This window comes from Uloborus diversus, chromosome 8 (assembly GCF_026930045.1).
Source record: "Uloborus diversus isolate 005 chromosome 8, Udiv.v.3.1, whole genome shotgun sequence".
In the NCBI taxonomy this organism is placed as follows: Eukaryota; Metazoa; Arthropoda; class Arachnida; order Araneae; family Uloboridae; genus Uloborus; species Uloborus diversus.
This window is the reverse complement of record NC_072738.1, coordinates 142,475,759-142,498,080: the sequence shown is the minus strand read 5'-3', so window position 1 is coordinate 142,498,080 and position 22,322 is coordinate 142,475,759. Positions and strand designations below refer to the sequence as shown.

Here is a 22,322-nt window from a genome sequence, read left to right as displayed (position 1 = left end):
TTTTGTAATTACTTTTCATACTTTTATATGATTTTTCAGAAATATTATTATTTATGTATATTATTATAATTACTAGTTATATTTCTAAATTTAAATATGTTTTATAACAGTTATTAATACCCAGTCAAGTTTATTTATTTATTTATTAACTAATTATTAAGAGAAAAAAGCCTAAGTCGTTTGCAAAATGTTTGATGGACGCAGAGTCCAAAGTTTTTTTTTTTTTTTTTGTTTATTTGCAAAAGGAAGAAAAAAGAAAAAAAAGATCAATCAGTCGGTTAAAAAAAATCACATGTTGTTAACGGTCAACAAATGCAAGTTTTTTTTGCATAAAAATGAAAGAAAGAACAAATAAGGGGGATAAAACATCACCAGCCTACTTTTTTTTTTTTTTTCCAAAAGCAACTGCCGGTCTGCAGATCAAAAAAGTTGGAGGAACGAAATTCTAGATAGTATTGATGACAGTGAAAGTCTCGACTGCTGCTAAAAAAACTTTACATTTTCATAGTTATTTACCAGTTTACTAAAAAGACTTCATTATAAAAATGAAGAATATTTTCTCGTTAAAAATCATTTACTATCCTTAAAACACATGCTTCATTATAAGGTGATACTGATATAAGGTAGAAAAATATTCTAAACTTTTAGAACAATAGTACTTTAAAATTAGTATTCCAATGCAAATGCAAGATTAAATATATGTATTTTTTTTTTAAGGACAAAATTTTTAGCGTAAATTATCAATATAATAGCATTATAATATATATATTTTTATAACAATTATTTGGTTTTTTTTAGAGAAGAAACTGAAAAATATTTTCTGTAAATGCTGTAGTAAAAGTAGTAGTTTATCCCCCCCCCCCCAATTTTTTTATAATGTTAAGGATGTTATCCATCTTCGCATTCGATGCAGTTATTATGCAAATTTATTTATGCGAATTTAATCTATTTAAATTTTTTACAATGGCTTTGGTTCGTGTTGGTTGTCCGACTCCTGCCATTTCTTCAGTTTTTTTTCCTGTTTCTTCCACTGTCTTAGAAAAAATCCAACCCTGCCAAAAAATAAACCAATTGTTCATGACATGACAAAAATTATGAATGAATGGAAATTGTTAAAATGTTTATTTGTCACTTTTTTGTACATAGTAGGAAAAACATAATTTGAAAAATATGTAATAAATTCTTCTAAAAATGCCCACATGTTTTGAAATTCAATAGTTGGAATTCTGTCTGTTTGTTTCACTGTCCCATTTTTTCACATTTTGCTATAAAAATCACATTGATTTGTTCCACTGCACTAAACATAAACTTAAACAATTTGTTTCTATTTTTTAATTTTGAACTTTTAACTGATAAGGCATGAATTTGTAATGAAAAGGATAAATATGTATTTTATAGTGAGTTGCCAGGAAATGGTTGCATGTGACATTAGAAATACCCAGTTTGGGAACTTTTATTGGATAATTACATTTTCTTCCAAATGCATTCATGCATTCATGTATTTTCAAATCCCAAGAAAATGGAGTTGTGTGTTTACAGAAAACGCCATTTTGCAACTTTTGTTGCATAGCTCCATTTTTGTTCTCTCTCTTTGCAATGCTGCATCATTTGCATGCTATTTTTGCTATACATACAGTAGTCTCTAATCTTCACTGATTGGGACCATAGACTTTGAGGACAATAGAGAAAAGTTTTTTGTTTCATATTGTAATTATTACATTAGTTTTAAAATCTTTAGTTTTAAAAAGGATTTTTAAGTTTAATATGTTGTCCAAAATTGCATTTTATGTTCTGCATGAAACATTGTAGGTTTTTCTCATTATTATTTTTTACTTTTTAAGGTTTGTTTCAATAACTTCAGTTTGCATCCTGTAGTTCTTTCTTTCCCCACAACCAAACTCATTTGCTAAAAAATTGACAGAAGAACCAGCATACAATATTTTTTTATTACCCATGCTAGAAACATGTTTCCTTTTTTCTGTTCCATCTGTTTTTTTTTTTTTTGGACACCAGCCATATCAGTTTTTTGAGTAATTTTATTTGAAAAAAGTTATTTTTCAAATAACTTTGTTGACCTTAACATATGCATGATTTTAACAGTTAGTCTTAATTTAACATAGTGCTGCAATTTTAACATGAAAAAATTGCTTTATTTGTTAATTAAAATAAAATTGACAAACTAAAAAAATTAAATATATTTAAAAAGCACTTTGAAATTACTTGAGTAACATTAATTACTGAGAAAAAAAAAAGATCAGAAGGGTTGTTGAGAAGTTGACTGTAACCACAATTTAGTTTGTTTGCATTGGGCTTTGTTTACATTCTGTTAACATCTCAAATTGGCAAGACTTGACTGTGTGCCATGACATGTTGAATTTATTAAACATTTCAAGGCATAAATGTCAACCTTGAGAATGATTTCAAATCCTTTGTTGGCAGGAAGTCCTCAAAATAAGTGCTAAAACACATTGCAAAAATTTTATTTATGAAAAAATAGGCAAAATGACAACAGATAAGATCAAAATCACTGAGTCTTTGTTGAACATGTACAAAAAAAAAAAAAAGAAAAAAAAAAAAACTATCAGCATGCAGAAAAATATTCTTATGCTAAAGACATGTTTTCAAAATCTGTGTTTAAAAGTTTATGAAGTTAAAATTTTTTAAAAATTTTTTTAACAAGTTTTTGTGTGCCACTTGTATAAGATGATGTGCCATATGTTGTCAACCTCTGCTCTAGCAGAATTTGAGATAGATCTGCTTTTATAACTTTTTTCAACCAAGAGGATTTTCCTGGCATAGAACCAAAAGCGTATTTATAGATTTGGATGCCCATCACAATGCATTTTTGGGGGTCCCTTTGTCAATCTCAGAATTAACATTGCGAAAGAATTATGTAAAGCAAGCTTTACATAATTCTTTCTCAAACATAATAATTCGCTACATAAATCTTTCGCAATTTTGAAATCCTCTTCGAGGCCCCCATGGTCAGTTGGTCCCCTTGCAATAGTGACATTTACGACATGGTAAAGCAATTTTATACAAATAAAAGGCATCTTTTTGTCCATTCTGATCAAATCACACCTTAGGATGTTTGACACTCTCTTCTAGCAGAATTAATTATTGACTAGGTTTTCCATACCATATTATTTGTCTCCCTTTCTGAGGCACTACTGTTCAGTAGGTTATATAAACATTTATTTCAGGAGGAGCCCACGCCAAATTATCTGAGACTTTCTCAAATGAAAGTTTGTGATTAAAATTCTTATTTACAAGAAGTTCAAATTTTTTTTCGAAATGGAGCCCGGGCCCATTTATCTCCCCCCTACCATTGCCCCTGTTAACAAACAAAAAAACCTATGTTCCTCTTTATTTTTGCATTTCTATTGATGGACAAATGATTGGCACTTGAATACTATTTTTTCAGAACATGGTTATTTGAGGACACTCATACTGATGAGTAAAATAATATCAAAAGCACTCATCCACACTTTAAAAAAGCATGTTAAGTAAGACCGTAAATCATTAAGTAAGTGGCAAAAGGTAACAAAGAAAAAAAAAAGTTTACCATGGTGATATCACTTGGAAGTAATTTTTTCCTCCCACATCATCTTCAGCAATGTTGATGCTTTTATCCGATCATTTTACCATAGCCCCATTTTCTGCTGCATAAAACTTTTTGTATTGTTGTCTCACCCACATTAAGACAACTGACAATGTGAAGTCCTAATGTGGATGAGGCAGCAGTCCAAAGAATTTTATAAAGCTGGATTTGATAAAACGCTGGACTAGTGCCTCAACATTGTTGGAGATTATGTAAAAAAATAAAATTGTTTCCAAGTGGATTATAATGGTAATTTTTTTTTTTAATTTTTTTATTTTTTCATCTTAAGGACTTTCCTTCGTAAAAGAATTGAATACCTGCCAAGGGTGAGAATAGATTGTTAATTTTAATGAAAGTATTAAAAGAATTAGTAAAGGCTGAATTAGAAAAATTCTTTCACTGAAAATAGGTTTTGTACTGAAAAAATATATGCCATTGATCATTGATGATGCATTTCGGAGTCAAAATTATTTTCTGGTTAAAGTATTTTTAGTAATGTGACAAAATTGTCACTCACACCAGGGCGGGATTTAGGGGAGGGCAGGCGGGGCTACTGCCCCGGGACCTCCACAACAAAGGGGCTCCCACAATAAAATTTTCAAACTATCCTAACTTTCACGCGTCGAAAATATCGGATATATACATATCTATCAAAATGTTTGGATATATGTCAAAGTATCGGATATTTTCGAAAATATGATGATCTTTTCGAACCCTGATTAGGGGGCCTCCCCTCCTTTGTTGCCCCGGGGCCTCCACACTTCCAAATCCGGCCCTGACTCACACAGACAAAGAAAGCAACCATCCTATAGTTTCATGAAAATGTTTGGAATCTTCTTTAAACAGGAGTCTTTTTCTCAGTCTTTTCAAGGGGACAAACTAAGAAATTTTGGCAAGAGTCTGCCATCCCCTTCTGAATATGGGCTTCTGAGTTAGGTAAAAATAAAGTGAAACATTTTGATGATCTAAGTGTTTACTAGAAAACACATAAATAAAACAAATTAGGATATATTATAATCAACAAGGAGGAGGTCTTCGCAAGTTCGAAAGAGTTGTATTTAGTCTAAGTCTAAAGGGTTAGATGTTTAACTTTAATAGTATTTTAAATTTTAATGGAGGAATCTAAATAAAAACCAATTTTCAAGAGGTTCAAATTTCGATTTTTTTCTTCTATTTTTTTGGAGGCTTTATTCAAAAATATCGAAAGAATACCAATGATTTTGAGTTTTCAAAATTCCCCAAAACAAAATATATTATTTTTATATGCATCTGGAAGAAATATTTGATTAAAAGATATAAATAGGTCTTAACAAATTTTAGTGATTGAATTATTATTGTTTATAAATTGAACAAGGAATTAGAAGGAATATTTATTTCTCAGATTTGAGTAACAACACTGGTGATGGTATTCTGATTTTAAAGTTGATTTTAACAACAAGTTTAGCGCATTGTGAATTTTGAAGCCAACCATAGAGAGTAACATAACTTAGCTCTAGAACTTGACTGAAGCTTCTGGAGATGCATGTTTGTGGTTCGAACCGACTTAGTTTTATCATGCTATAAGCATGAAATTACTTTACTTTTACACTAATTACTATTCATTAATAGGGTATGTTAACTTTAGAGTCAACTGTTAATTTATTTTAACCCATCAATCGTTTTGGAGAATAATTTTTGAAGAAAATTTATTTTAATTTCTAAAAAGCATTTTAAATGTTAGGGAAATAAGGTGTAAATCTTTACTTTCATGTGGGAAAACATTGCTAGAAATGCACAGAATTATTAAATATATTTATTGCAAACAGATCTTGCTGTGTGACAAGAAATCTTTCTTTCCTCCAGAAAACTTGGAGCAGTTGTCACTGTGAAGCATGAAAAAGCAAAAGATTAAAGCCAGAAATTCCAGAATGAATAGAAATTTAGCAGCTTAAAAGAGCCAGTCGATAGTCGAAAATTTAGCAGAGTTGATTGACTAATCAGAAACATTGCAAAAAAAAAAAGCCTATTACATATTCAGATGACATGTTGATTTGGTAGTGAAAAATAATTTAATTATTATGATTAATTAGAAGGGAGAGAGAGAGAGAGTTCAAAATACAGTACAACAGAAAGAAGAGCACAAAGGGGAGGGGGGAGAGCAAAACTAAGCTTCACTTAAAATGAACAAAGATAAATTGAAATATAGCATGAAATTCAAGAAATAGGATTCAAAGTCACTTACAAAACTTGCCCAGAAATGCATATAAAACTTTTCAGAAAGCCTTAAAACCAAACATGAGGCTAAAAACAAATAAAAGCGTTCATACAAAATTATTTTTTATGAACTTAAATAAAAGTATAAAAAGAAATAAGTAAAAAATTTCAAGTAGTTAAATAACAGAAAAAAAAAGAAGAAAAACTTTGAAAAATTTTCTTCATATAATTTGCCAGTTTAATAAGCAATTAACTAGCAAGTTAAAAAAAAAATGCAAACTTGGAAGTAAATATGGAATGGAAGCTGAATCATAATCAAAGTAAATCCTGAGAACACGAAAAACTTGTCTAAAATCAAGATCAGTAGGAATAAAAACTTTAACTGAACTGAAAGTAGTAGTTAGAATTCCAACCATGTTTAACCATTTAGATGTATTTTTACAAAGATCTCTTTGCTCACCCGAACTGCTTTGGCATTTACGAAATTCTTAATATAATCTCTTGTACATAGGATAAGAATAAAGAAAAGTAGTTAAACCTTCCCTTAAATGTACTGCATGTCCCCATTTAACCTAAAAGACCTCTATTTTTGCAACCATAAGACTTAGATACATACTTCCAATTGCAAAAATGATCAAAATCAGTTGCAAAGTTAAGGTATGAAAAGTGTGAAGAGGAAGAAAATAGTAATATTTTTGATATGAAATCTAACTTTTTATATAGCCCCTAAATCTCCTATGCTGAATTAAGGAGAATCAAAAGCATGAATTCAAATATAACTTTGACATTAGTGCAACCAATATTCACAGAGATATGAAACTCAACATTTTGTAATGTACACTACTTTACACTGGCAGCAGTAATATCTTTTGGGATAAAATATAGCTGCTGAAAACAAAGTCTTGAAAGTTATGTGTGCATTGAGTGTGGTGTTTCAAATTGTATAACTTTTGTAGTGTGTTTTTACATATCATAGCATAACATTTACACTTTTTAATAGGAATGAAAAATGTAAATATTTTGTTTTTTTACTTCGACAACCTGTCATTCCTCTGAAAAGGAAATGATTTCTAATTTCATCTTTTGCACAGTCCCTTAACTCGAGTATCTCCTTGAGTTTTGGTCGAAAACATTTAAAATTTTTTGTGTTGGACTTGTTTGTCAATGGAGATTATTTCCCTAAATATAAGTTAGAGGACACAGGATTCATATCAAAAGTTAATTTTGTGTTTTAAACTAATTTTCTGATTCGCTTTAAACTTTCAAGAACTTAACTCTGCACCTTATTTTGACCATTTTCGCAGTTGGAAATATTGATCTAGGACTAATGGTTGGGAATATAGAGGTCTTGCAGATTGAACGGGAACAAGCTTGTCAGTCCTGCTTTAACGAATACTGTCAGTTCCTATGCATAATACTTAACAAGTTGGTTTTGCTGTCTGCTTGTTTCACTCGCCAAACCCTGTTCGCCACCTGCAGCTTTGGTAGCTCAATGCCGCCTGCGATGGGTGATGATTGATGATTTTAACGCTTTTACTCCTGGATGTCTGCAGGATATCCTCATGACTGGATTTCCGGCACATTAAGGTTTAGAGGGGTGAATCTGAAATGCTCGGGAACATGACCTTTCCGGATTTTAGATGCCAACTCGAAAAATAGTGTGCTATTTGGCATGTTTTTTCCTAAATTTTGCCAATGTTAGCTGCATTTCAATTTTTTCTTTATCTCATTGAAAGCATGCTTCAGTAGGCTAAAGAAGGAAAAAAAAAGTCTGAGATAGTTGACATTGGCCTGTGATCCTCGGATGTTGCTTTTTATTATTATCCAGCACACAACATGCCAATCGACACTGTAAATAAATCATATTTTTACTGTGAAGTAGTTTTGTATCTTTACTCAATATGCTTGTACTGTATAGAAGTGAGAGAAATAGCATAAATTGAAAGCGGATGCTTGAAGATTACTGCGCAATTAGAGCAGAAGGCTAATATTGAGCATTACTCATGGCATAAAAAAAATGTAAAAATAAGATGTATTTTCAAAAGCATCAACAAGTTACAACTGAATGCTAACAATTTTAAAAATTGAATATTGAGGGGAAAAAAAGAAAAAAAAAATTTTTGTTAAATCAAGGGAAAAGTTTTGGGTTTTGTTTCTTCAAATTTCGGGATTCCAAAATTTTAGTCCCACGCTATATACCTTTTTCACAATAGAACATTTTTGTGAAAACAAAATATACCTCTTTATGTGAAAAGGAGGCTATTAGCAGTGGCGGATTTACTATGTCGCAATTGCAAGGGGCCCCACCAACATATTGGCCTTGAATGAAATTCAAAAGGGCATATGAAAAATATTTAACAGTGCACTGTTCTTCTTAAGGGACTCCCAGAAATGTCCCGCTACGAGGCCCCAAACCTGTAACCCAGCACTGTTAGTATCAAAATATCAAATTCCTTTTTTCAAACTCTCGTGAATTATATTTTTGGAAATTTCTACTGTCAATGGCTGTGGGATTTTTTAAATGAGATTGACATGGGGACGGTATAAAGTTGTTTCTTCAGAAACAAATTTGAAACATAGTTCTTATATATATATATATATAACAAGCTGTTGAGAACTCTCTTGAATGAAGTTACTGGAACCTTTTGCACAAATCAGAATTTATCTCTGAAGGCACTCTCACGGAGATCTAATCATATTTACTTCCCTTTTGAGACAATTGTAACAGTAATTAAACAAAAAAGCCCACAAAAACTCATATAGGAGAGAAAACTTGTATTATCTTCTCTAAAAAATACAAAAGTGATATTAGTTGTAAAACTTAAAGTACATAAGCAGAGATAGTATTACTAATGAAAAATCATATTTCTTACTTCAAATTTACTAAATATTGCTGTATGCTTGCTTGTTTTTTTTTTTTTTTTTGAGTTAATATTTCTCCTATGTATGAAGTATTAATTTTAGATATGGCATTGAATATATCCTTTGGAATACAGTCGGACCTCCATATATCGAAGTAGCAAATTGTCGGAAAAAAATTCAATATATAGAAATTTTGATACATAGAAACAATCTGTTTTTATCATAAAAATCTCCTAAAACATTAAAATTAAAGCTGATTTTTGTGTATGAAACCCAATTTCTAATTTATACGAGCATCAGATTAAAAAGTTAAGGATTAAAAAATTAACAGAAATTACACTTTTGGGCCTTCACACATCTTCATTCTTCGGCAATTCAACTTGATCCGCAACATTTGGGTATTTTCGTTTTGACAATGTAATCGAGAGAAAAAGAAAAAACCACAATCTACTTAACTTGAATGATTTTTACTGAAGCTAAAAAGATTAAAAATGATAATCAACAAATAAAAGGGATAACTTGAAACTGATTTTACAGTGTTACTGGTCACAAATAAGATTTGAAATGAACTTGACGGAATTTAAGAACTCCAGAATGGAACAACGAGCTATCTACACATTTCTTAGCCCCAGATTCCGTATGAGATTCTAAGCAACCTTCAGTGAACGTAATTTTCTCCCCTAGCTTTCATTTTTCATGAGAAAAACATTATAAAGTGGAATGTCTCGAGAAAAATTTCAATGTATTGAGATTTTTTCGATACATAGAAACAATTTTTCTATGTAATGAACGTGGAAACGTGCTAGAATTTTTGATATATAGAAAATTTCGATATGTGGAAATTCGATATATGGAGGTCCCACTGTATTTCCCAGACTTTCAATCGAACAATGAATAATTGATATTGCGTTACCAACATCTGCATTTGTTGGCAAACTATTGTGTTCAGAAATTTCAATTCAGGCCGTGTCCTTTTTCTTAACGGTAGGATTACTCTCTACATCTTTAATTAAATTGATTTTTTTTTCAATAGTTAAAGTTTTTAGCTTTCTCTTACTCATTTTTCAAGACTTTGAGCATGCAACCACTCACTAAACGCTGGGAGTGCTAAAAATCTGAGATCAGCGAAGCTTCTTCAAGTGAGGAGTTCAACTCAGGACCACACAGAAAAGATATTCTGGTCCTGAGTTCAACTGGTGGGTCACTAACTAGTTTAGCCCTCTCTCAAGGGGTTGAAGAAGTTGGTTTCGTTACTAAGAATCAGTACAATGAATGTTAAGAGATGGCTGTCTGAGACTTCGAGATAAGGGGAGTGAACTTTGAGCTAACCTCCCTCCCCCCCAAAAAAAATCCATTGTAGAACATTTCACAACTTTGGGACCATCCGAAAACTTTGACATAAGAGGAAATTCGAGTTAAGCAAAGTCGAGATATCGAGAGTAGACTGTATTTCTAAAACACAGCTAACTAATTATCACAGGCTCAATTCCAAAATGAGCTCAAAACCCTATGATATGGTATGTCTCATACTATCAGTTGCTGTTTTTATCTAGTTTTTTGAGTACTGAAAAAGACCGCTTCTATAATTAGGAATGACAAAAAATGATCTGGAAATTAATAGACTTAGAAATGCACTTAACAATATCGTACGAAATGTTGTGTCAAAAGTGTAATTCTAAATTCAGTGTCAGCTAGACAATGTCAGCGACTTTCAGTGAAATTTACTTGGAACCCCATGTTAAACCTTCAAAAGTTATTCTGATTGAAATATTCTATGTTAAAAACTTTTTGTTATACAATTTATATAATTTAAATCTGTCTTTTAGTTCAAGATTTATACACTCTTCAAACTTTCTTGTGGGAACTAATTTTCTGTTTTATGAAATGTTCAAAAAAAATACCATTTCAAAAACTTTTCTCAATACAGTAAAACCTGTAAAGTTGACCACCTGTCTAAGTTGACCGCTTTTTTTGTTGACCGCCGACTAAAGTAGTACACCGCGAGTGGTCAACTAATACAGGTTTCATTGTACCTCTTTTTAAAAAATCAAATCTACTTTCTATTAAATGATTTATGTACAAATCAAATTTTCCTTGTTGATGCTAATGTTCAGTTGTTTTGAACTGCTCAGAAATGTCTTAGAAAAAACAAAGTCAAAACATATATTTTTCTACATGTAATATGCAGAAAGTTTATTTTCCATAGATTTCTGTTGAAGCAGTTTGAGATTTATACATACTTTTAAACTTTTCCTTACACCTTAATACTTTCTTTTTATTGAGCTGTTCAAACTTGAACATTCAGATTGAAAGATGGTATAGTGGAATGAATTGTCTTGGCTAAGATCTTATAAATGAAAAAAGAAAAAGCCTCTTTTGTTTGACTCAGGGGAGGAATGCAGACAGACTGACCTACAGACTTAATTTCCTGTCTCAAGATTCTCTTTTCCAACTCTTTATTTTTGTACATTTATTTAAAACTTTTAGTTTTGGCAGTATTGTTAGAACACGCTAAACATGATTAAACTGTCATGCTTCTTGTTAAAAACTTATGCAGTAAAGTAGGCTAAAAGAAAAGCAAAAACTGTATTGGCATACACAAAACATTTATAATTTATTTTAGTTCAATAATGTTACACATTAAAAATAGTTTGAAAAATTCAATTTAATAATTTTTCACGAAACGATAATAGGTGATGAAATAATCAACTTATGTAGCCACAAGCTATACTGCTTTTAGGAGCTCTTAGGCATGAAAATGTTACAATGGGTATTTGAAAATGTTGGGCAGTAAATTTTGACTTTAATGATTAGATAGTGATCACTTACATTTTTATCAGTTTTTGGAATTATTCTTACCAGGAATAATTCCATATTCATTTGTAATTGTCACTTTTCACCGACTACATGCTTGTTTGCTGCATAGATGCCCTTTGGTGATAATGACCAGGAAATTTCTTACACTTGTGTGTTGTTATGCACATCGAGTTGAAATAAGATTACTGTATAAAATTTGAGTCCTGCAACTGTAAAAAGCAGTAAACAAAATACAATTTGCAATGCCCCAAAAAGCTCAGGAACAGAATAAATAAACAAACAATAACCTTATGGCTTTGCTTAGCCAGAAAAAAAAGGCAAAAGGACAACCTTTTTTAAAACTGTCAAGTTATATTTACATTATATGATATGAGAAAAATATCCATGTACAGTGAAATCCTGTTGCAATGAACTTCAAGGGAACGCAAATTTTGTTCGTTGCAACGGAATTCAAGTAATGTATGGAAATTCGATCGGGACTGAAAATTTATTTTGTTGAAACGGAAGTTTCAATGTATTGGTATTCAATGTAGCAGAATTTTACTGTATAAAACAAAAATATGTTTGAAAAAGGTTTTAATACCTGCAAGTCTTTCGACTTAGCATCAGATTCTGTTAGGAATGTTCCGTTTATTTACTTTTTGCTTTCATATATCTTTTGTCAGAGTACAATTTTTCTTGGTTTGAAAACACTGTCCCTGGATTTATTAAATAACAATGATTTTTAAATCAGATTCTTTAGTTAAATGGCGATTTGATAAATAATTATAATAAAAGAAATAAATAGACTTAGTAAAGGTATGTTTGGTAAATTTATTATGTCATATTAATTTTTAAACTACAAGGGGTGTTTTTTAAGTGAGTGAGGTCTGTTTTGTTTTAGACACCAGTAGTTCGCACACATACCACAACGAACACATGCGTTGTGTTCCGGTATGCCTTGAGAACAACTATGTTCATTTTCAGCTATGTAGCTAACCTGTACGGTTCTGTTCTATGCTTTCATAATGTTTAAACTATCAACTTGCCCGCCTCATGTGAGGTTCTCTCAGTGATACGCTTTTTTTCAGCAAGGAACCTGTCTGTTGCAAAAATTCATTGACAGATTTGCAAAGTGTGCGATGATACTGTTATGAGTGAAAGCATAGTGCTCAAACAGGTAAAAGAATTCAAAGATGGATGTGACAACGTCCATGATGAGGAGTGCTCTGGTCACCCTTCTTTGATTACACACCATTTGATGGCTTCAGTGATATGAAATCTTTTGAACAAATTTCTGCAGCAGACAGGTTCCTTGCTAACAAAAAAAATATCACTGAGCGAACCTCACATGCGGCGAGCCAGTTGATAGTCTTAAACATTATGAAAGTGTGGAACAGAACTGTACAGGTTAGCTACAGAGCTGAAAATGAACATAGTTGTTCCTGAGGCATGCCAATACACGATGCATGCGTTCGTTGCGGTACGCGCGTGAAACTACTGATGTCTGAAACAAAACGGACCTTACTTGAAAAACACGCCCTGAATTTCCTTACACAAATACTTGTATCCTGAAATGTTCTTGAAATTCAAAGGAAACTTTTGCATTACAACACTGAGTCCATTATCAGTGTTGTAATGCTAAAAAAATTTTCTTACCATAAAGCAAGAATGGATGAGGGATATAAATTAAACCACCAATGTGCTCTATTCAACAAACTGTAAGGGGAATCGAGAGATTCTCAGGAAAAAGAATTGAATCCTTTTCAATGTAAATAGGTAAAATTTCTATACATTGCCGATACTTTTAACATTTGATACATCAAAAAATCATGCATTATTTATTGGATACTAAATAATATTGAAATGAAAAAAACCTAACATTTGATAAGTAGCTACATGTGATCTCTCTTCTTCTGCATGCATTAATTTTTCAAATAATTACTTATAATTTGAAAAAGTCTTTAGAAGTGACCATTTTCGGAAGATTTGAGATCTGAACTGAGTAATGTCAGTATGTTTTGAAGAGAAATTGAGATTTTCAAATGAAATAAAAATACAGTCAAACCTTGTTAACACGAAATACTAGTTTGGTTCCTTGAATTGACAGTTACTTAGTTTATCGCAGTGATGCCCAACCTACGGGTTGTGGGCCACATTCGGCCCGTGAAACTAATCCGTGTGGCATGTTGGCTTGTTCAACTTACAAAGCAAAAATCACGATTTGTCATTACATTGCAGATTTGGAGACAAACACTCAAGCATTAGTTTCTTAAAAACAGATACAAACTTAGCTTTAAAGAAAATAAGCATCTAGAAATGATAACAATTTTTGGTTTGTAATTTTCTTTTATTTCCCATGTATCTAGAACAATTTTAAAATTTTACAAGCTTCTGGTCCACGACAATGATTTTAATACAAGGTGGGTAATATGCGGCATATTTCTATGAATTTCACATTAACGAGGCTCGACTATCTATGCCATGAAATGGTCTGCCAGGCTTTTCACTCCAAGGTTCCCCGTACCTACCACTATTCGTGGTTTAACCAGTTCGATGGGACCCTGAAGACAGCTCTGATTTTATAATCCAGATCAGAAGCGGAGCAATCCCTGATCCAGCACCCCCCAGAGGTATCGGTTCACTTGGAGGACTTTGACCACGAGCATATTTAGTGTTCCCCAGGCAGCATTAATGAAGGCAATGGGTCTTTGACTGGCTGGAATTAAACCCAGGCAGAATGGTATGCCAGGCTGGTGTTCTGCCCAGTAAAAAAAATACCCAAACGGCGTTGTGGCTTTTTCCGGCCCCACTTCACCCCTGCCCAGAATTGAGATTAGCAATACGTTTTCTGCTCAACCAGGCTGGTACTAGTCAATCTAGAGTTTTTTGTGTGAAGTCAGTATAATTCATTATGGTTCCTTGAAATAATTGCTAATCTCTTTAGTAATATTTATCTGAAAGTATTAGATACTTTTGCTGATTTTTGAAACGTTCAGGAAAGAGAAATAGCTCCTTTACAGGCAGGTGATCTCTTAAAAGATTGAGCCCTTTACAAAGCTTTCGTGCTTATGTTTTGCATTAAATTAATATTCTGTGTAACATATATGAGGCTGTGAGATGCAAAGGGATGTAGGTAGGCATTTTAAAGTTTTGAGTGAAATGCGTTGCAAGTTTAGAACCGAGGTAGGCTTTCATTGAAATTTTTTTTCTTATTCATGCTGTATAGCAGCATCTACCTAGACTACTTGTGCTATCTCTTGTCCAAAAATAGAAGATAGGTTCTCTTACCATTTGCCCTGATTATCTCTGAAATTTTTAATTTCGGCACTTACGCCCCTTTGTTTCTCACTGCCTCATATTTGCTTCAGTTTTTCCATTGCATGATTTTTATATCAATAATTTTCAGTTTAAATATTATTTTAGAAGTTAGTAATATGCCTGAAAAAAGTTTGAAATCAAATTATCAGTTTATAATTTTCATAACATTATAATTGTAAATGTTCAGTCAGTACAAAAAATAATATGTTTTTTTTTAAATTTATTTATTTTTTTTAGACTCATATAAAAGAAAATCCAGTTTATGAAAATATAAAGGTTTTAGTTAGAAGTTTCGAGCAAGCTCATTTTCAAAAGGAAAGAAGGAAACGTGAAGAAGAAGAAAAACAGCTTTTAGCTATAAAACGTAAAAAGGTATCAGAAGAGAAAGTTAAAGAAATAAAATCACAAATCGAGACTGAAAAACAAAATGAGAAAACAGTTACAGAATTATGCGATGATAATGTAAGCAATCAGCGCAGTAAGAACGATAATGCAACATCTAACATTAAGTTGCATTTGGTGGAAGAGAAAAATTCAGAAATTTCCAAACAAGTTAAGACTAATGCCAAACCTAATTTCATTGGGCGAGCTCCGAATTATAAGTCTCGTTTAAAAACCAAATCGCATACAGAAGGCTCCCCATATGATGTAAAAAATGCAGCAGAATCTAAAAAGGAAGGAAAGCAGATTCAAGTCATTGTAACTGGTGCTGTAATCAAACCTAAAACCCCCAATCAGTTAGAAAATGAAAAATCACAAAAGGAAACAAATAAACCCAAAGAAGCTGCAAAAATACTACCATCTATAAAAACTGATAACTCACCTGTTAAAAAAAGTGCAGAAAATGTTGGTACTACTTCAAACTCAACTGTTCAGTTATCTGAAATTAAACTTCCACCTGCACCGTCATCAAAGAAAGAAGCAAAAGCTACCAAGACAAACATCCATCCTGCAAAGCATTCCGTCGAAGAAGAGAAGGATTTTCTTATGTTGGGCATTAATAGGAATGATTTTGAACCATTAGCTGTTCCAAAACCGCCACCAGCTAATTTGATTCAAAATGTTGCAAGTCCTTCCAGGGATACCAACACAACAAGAAATACCAGTTCAATGCAGTCAGCAATCACACAAAAAAACTCAGAGGGGATTTCTAGTGCACCATCTCAAGTTTTTTCTCCTAACAGTGCACAAGGTATGTCTCCTGTAAACATTGCCCCAAGTGCTCCTCATGTGATACAGTATACATCATCTTCTGTGCCAGCATTCAACCCTTCATACCCCCCACCGGAAACCTGTCGGAGTGCTGTGCAGTCCACTTTGCCTATTCCACCTTTTCCTCCACCTCTGCAGGTGCCACCTCCTAATGTTATTCTAAAATGTGCACAGAGTAATGTTCATTTACCAGGTCCAGGCCAACACAATCTTTCTCAATATTCTGTTACATCTCCCCAAAAATTTTCAAATGTTCCTTTTGCTCCTACCTTAAATGCTATGTCAAATGCTAAAAGTTCTTTTGATCAAAGCTCGCCAACTAAAACAGAACATCATTCACATAGCAATTTGCCAGTGGTGAATGTCAGTACAAAAAATTGTGCTAATGATGGAAAAACAGGCAATAAAGCTATTACTCCTTCTAAGGATAGCATTAAATCTGGTAAATCAGAACCAAGTTCTATAGTTAAACATGATATGTGTGTTCAAACATCTTCTAATACCTCCAAAAAGAATGAGAATATTACCAAAAAAATTTTTAAGCCTGGAGCTAACACGGATGAATCCAAAATGTCTGGGAGTTCTGTATCTACTACTGAATCAAAGAAAATTAATGCAGTTGACCCGAAACCTCAAGTTTCTTCAGAGTTAAGTAATTTACCTACAGAAACTGGTAATAATTTAGAAAAGGAAATACAAGAAGCAAGTCCTGAAATTTCTGATGAACCTGACAAAATAATTTCTACAGATGTGGATTTCGGAGCATTCTTTACAATGTCATCAATGACAAGAGAAAAGAGAAAGAATGTAGAAAATGAAAATAGTGAAGTTGACGAAGAGCTGTGCATCAAAAATGCTTCTTGTGCTGAGAAGAACAGTGTGTCTTCTTCAGTGCCGGAAGCAAAGAAAAGAAAGTGTGAACTGTTAAGTGTGAGTGCTAGTTTTGATACAAAGAGTAGTGATGTTCAGTTGGATAAGCCTGAGTTTCCTGGAAAAAATGATTCGTTTGATCCTCCTAACATATCTGAGTCTGAACCATCACTTGCAGGTAGTAACCTTCCTCAAGTAATTGTGGATGACAGTTGTCTCTCAAAAAGTACAACTGATGGAACTGAAATTGCAGTTTCACTAAATAAAGAAATGAGCAGTAACCAAAACTCTGAGGCAGAGAAAGGAAAATGTGAACTGTCAAGTATGAGTACTAACAGTAGTGGATTTCAGTCGGATAAGCCTAAATCTCCTGGCAAAGATAATGGTTTGATTGACCCTCCTAATATATCTGCATCTGAACCATCACTTGAAGGTAGTAACCTTCCTAAAGCAACTGTGGACAGCAGTTGTCTGTCAAAAACTACAACTGATGGAACAGAAATTCCAGTTTCAGCAAATAGAGAAAATACAAACAGTGACCAAAAATTCTGTGATCTAAAGGAGGATAAAGAAAAGGCTAAAGACTCATACTCACAGAAAGATTTAAGTACATCTTACAAAAATGATAACAGTTCATCTGCTCAAAAAGAAGATAATAATTTGGGAAGTATAAATATAACTTCTGATGCAAAGTCTGCTTCTTTTCAGAACAGAACAGTTGAACCTTCAGACACTGAAAATATTTCTCTTCTTGAAGTAAATTCTTCTGAAAAGTCACATGACCATGGTAAATTTTCTGGAGTTAGCAGTTCTTTAGAAAACACATCTGAAGGAATTGAAAGTGTAATTTTACAAAGTAGTGAAAGCGCGACCATCAGTCAAAGGAGTGATGCATGTGCAAGTGATGAATCTTGTAGTTTGAATGTTACTGAAGAAAATAAGAAAGACATTAATCCATCTGATAAACCTTCTCTTTCTGAAAATAAGCCTGTTGTTAAATTTGATGTAAACGCATCTGAAGGAAGTGAAGGTATAATTTTACAAAGTAGTGAAAGTACCACCATCAGTCAAAGGAGTGATGCATGTGCAAATGATGAATCTTGTAGTTTGAATGTTACTGAAGAAAATAAGAAAGACATTAGTCCATCTGATAAACCTTCTCTTTCTGAAGATAAACCTATTGATAAACCTGATGTTCACAATATTGAAAATGAAAAGCACAATTCAAATTTAGACATTCAACATTTGTCAAGTCAATCCAGTTTGATTACAGAGTCTGATATTAAATCTGAACTTTCTTCTGATGTAATTTCAAATGAAACAAATATATCCTCAAGTTGTTTAGACCAGAGGACAAATCTTGTTTCTAGCATTTCTGATATTGAACCAAAAGTTGAACCAGTTACTGTAGACCAAGATGTTACATTTATCAAAAAAGATGTTGAAACTAATGATCAACAAATAGTTGATGATAAAAAAGAAGTACTTAATGATGAAGCTCAATCACAACATTTAATTCCCCCTGTTCTTCATGCAACTGATGTAAAGAATTTATGTGAATCAAAATGTTTGGATGAGAAATTTTCATCTAGTTATAAATCAAAAGGTACTACTGATGAGGATCAATGTGCAGGCCTTAATCATTCTGAAAACGAAACAGAACACCCTAGCTCTGATTTAAGTGCAGCTACAGAGCCAGAACAGGAAGAGAACTTACTTGAAAAACAGGGTGAAAAAATTCACAATTGTGGTTCTGTAAGTCTTGAAGAAAGTCTAGGTTCAGCCAATTTTTCTTGCCCTCCTGAAAGTGTAATTGATGACGAAAACCTAGTTGTGAGTGAAAAACCAAGTAGTTTGAAAGTTCCTGAAGTTGTACTGGATGATGCATGTGCTTTGTCTTCAGCTTGCATAACTTCAAGCTCTAACCATTATTCTAAACAAGAAAATTCTACAGCTGATGGAAACTCTACAACCTTGGACATACAAGAAAATGAAAAAGATGAGCATCAAAATGACAATGTACATATTCTTACAGGGCAGGTCAATGTGGAAAAATCACAGAATTTAAAAGAGAAGTCGAAGTCTGAGAGTGACCATAAAAAAGACCTGCTGTACAGTCATGAAACATCTACTGATAATATTATGCAATGCTCGGCTGATTCATCACCCTCCATCTCTGCACTTAATGAGCAAATTTCAGGCACGGAGACTGTTGTAAATATCCCTGATTTGACTCCAAACGCACTCTCTTCAGTTGATTTATCAGGGATAAAATCCATACCAACGGATTTAAGTAACACTGATAAAGAAGCGACAACTGTTGCTGAAAGGTGCTTGACTGATGAAAACATAAGTAATCCAGCTGTTGTCAATGCACCTGGTGTTGCTGAAAATGCTAACTCAGTTTCCCAACAAGGTGCATTGAGTGAAGATTTAACTGTTTCTCTTTTGCTGAAGTCAGATGATAAATTGCTTCTGCAGCCTATTTCAGATGATCTTTCAAGTAAGTTTTTTTTTTTTCAACTCTTATTTTTTTTTTCAGAATGACTTCTACATTTTTTCCCCTAAACTAAATCATTTCTAATCAGTTGAACTTTCTAAGAGAAATTCAATACAGTAGTCTCTGCTTAACGTGATTGTGGGTTATGTTATCAATCACTTATTGTTATTAAAATCACTCGGTTTTGATTTTGTCTATTCATTTGTATGTTAAAATTATCGCTTTATGTGATCATTACATTGGGTTTCTGCTGAAACGATCAGAAACTGCTTTGCTTACTCTAGATTTTTCAAAAAAAGCATTGAAAAAGTGATGAAAAATCCTTCTGATATAACATCTTAAGAGTTCCAAGTTATGAATGGGAAGTTAATCAAAATATCTATGTAGTTTCTGCATTAATAAAATTGTGAAGTTGTCAGATGGTTAATTGTTGCTGGAAAATGGACGGATTATGGAACGTTTAAGTCAGATGAAGAATGTTGAGCCATCTCCTGCCAATGAATGAGAAATACATTGAAATCATTGAAGAGTGGAGTACAACAGCAAACCGATGGCTTTAAAAAATATTGATTGTGAGCAATTTATAAATGATTTTCTGAAACATTTTAGACAATATGCAGTGTTGTTAAATTATGTGTAATTTTTATTTTATAATGGCAGTATGCAGTACAAAAATGTAAGATGAGTTGTTTCACTTGCTTTTGAAACTCAGTATCTGGTAAATTTAGCTTTGGTAATCAAATTAGTAAATTTAACTAATTTTGGGATTTGTTTATTTCTATTGAAATCACATTCAACAGAGATTACTGTATTTTGATAAAAGGTTTATAAACTGAAAGGGTTCATGCAGCCACATCTTTAAAATGGGCATGTACTTTTTCACTATACAAGTTCCTTCTTGTCCAAAGATATGTGGTGAATGAAACTAATTCCTGAATGCAATGATTAACTCAGTTCAACAACAAATTAAATTTTGAGCACTGCCTCAGCTTGACGTGAAATTTTAGCTGTATTGATAATAAGCCTGTAGATGTTGTTTACATTGATTTTCAAAAAGCTTTCGGTAAGGTACGGCATGTTTCTCTACTTAGAAAATTAACTGATATAGGAATAGGAGGGAGAACTTTCATTTGAGTAAAGAACTGGCTGACCAGAAGGAAACAAAGGGTAGTTGTAAGGAGAAATTATTCTAAATGGAGTGAGGTTTTAAGCGGGGTTCCTCAGGGATCAATGTTAGGGCCTGTTTTGTTCATTGTTTTTATAAACAATATTCATAAAAATATTTCTGGGAACATGAATTGTTTTGCTGATGGTGTCATAGTTATGGGGATTGTAGGTTATGAAGAACAAGCAAATCAGCTGCAAGAGGATCTAGATCATATTACGGAGTGGGCTGATAAATGGGGTATGGCTGTTAATGTTGGGAAATGTCAAGTGCTACATTTAGGGCATGGAATTAAGTGTACAAGTTATTATTTACAAGGTTCAGTCATTAGTCAGGCAGAAAAAGTTACTGATCTGGGCATCTTAATAAGGCAGGATTTAAAGTTTAGTCAACAGTGCAGCATAGCTAGTAACAAAGCCAATAAGATGCTTGGGTTTATCAATTGATCTATTTCAAACTAATCGAAACAAGTTCTTCTGCCCTTATATAGAAGTTTGGTAAGACCTCGTTTGGAGTATGCTGTTCAGTTTTGGTCTCCTTATCTTAAGAAAGATATTAATGTATTGGAAAGGGTTCAAAGGCGGGCTACAATTCTCATAAATGGACTTTCTCATTTAGACTACAATTCCAGGCTTAGAATGCTAAAAATGTACAGTCTTGAGCAAAGAAGAGACCGAGGGGACACAATTCTGTTGTTTAAATTTATTAAAATGAAAGATGTTATGGGGCCAGAGTTTCCGCTATGGTCGCAGTTTTCGCAGAATGCGAAAACACCATCTCAATTGCGAAAACAAAGCAATGCATTTTTGCTTTTTTGCTGAAATAAAAAATTCATTAAAAAAAAAGAAATGTATGATCCTAGAGAGAGGAAGCATGCATGGCCATGATCAACTTAATCTTTTTAAATCTTAGCAAAGATGATTAAACAGCTATTAAGTTCAATGAGACTTTGTCTCATCCGGCATTATATCCCCCAATAACTGCTTTATTAGGAGGAGGGACTGAAACTTTCTAAAGACCAATCATGTTGTTTTCTTTTTTTAATTTTGCGTTTAAAAAAATAGGTGCTGTATTTATTTCTTCAAAGATGTCACAGATAAAATATGAGTTTTATTTTCAACTGAAGACGAAACACACTGAGGCATATGTAAATATATGAGTATGTGTAACATTTTAGCATTTTGCTAAAATTTTTCCTTAAATTTTAGCTTTTATGCTAATGAACTTTTGAACCCAGCTTTAACCCTGATGGAGCTAAAGGGGTCATTGTTTTAAGCTATTTAAATCTCAGGCTAACATGGATATTAGGAAAAATTATAATTCTAGCGGGGTAGTGGAACCTTGGAACAGCTTACCAGAAGCGGTGGTAATGAGCAAGGGAGTAGATAGTTTTAAGAGGGCCATTGATCTTCACTGGGGATTGTAAATTGACTAGGACCAGCCTAGCTGGGCCCAGAGCCTGTTGCTGGTCGTCACTTTTGTATTCGTATTATTATTATTATTTTTTTTTTTAAACCTGATCCAGGCCTAGGCATACTTCCAACAGTTTTTATGTTGGAGCCCAATACAGTCAAGAAAGAGTATAAAACAACTTCACCACCCACACCAAAATGCTTTGGTTGTTTTTAAAGTAATTTATCTTGCTTAACATGAATATCACTACAAAAGTTGAGATTAGCTTTTGCTTTCAAGATACTGAACGAACACACTACATGAAACACAAATGAGGCAGTGAGAAGCAAAGGGATGTAAGTGAAGTGGCAAAATTAAAAATTTGGTGATAACCAGTACAAATGGTGGGC

The 22,322-nt window shown here is 32.8% G+C and overlaps 1 protein-coding gene across 1 annotated transcript in view; it reads left to right on the top strand.

Moving 5' to 3' along the window:
* LOC129227471 (uncharacterized) overlaps window positions 1-22,322 on the top strand; it is a 60,698-nt gene that overhangs the window by 21,202 nt on the left and 17,174 nt on the right. The window contains exon 6 of the mRNA XM_054862039.1: window positions 15,011-19,358. Coding sequence (XP_054718014.1) covers window positions 15,011-19,358 — 4,348 coding nt within the window. The remainder of the gene's footprint in view (window positions 1-15,010; window positions 19,359-22,322) is intronic.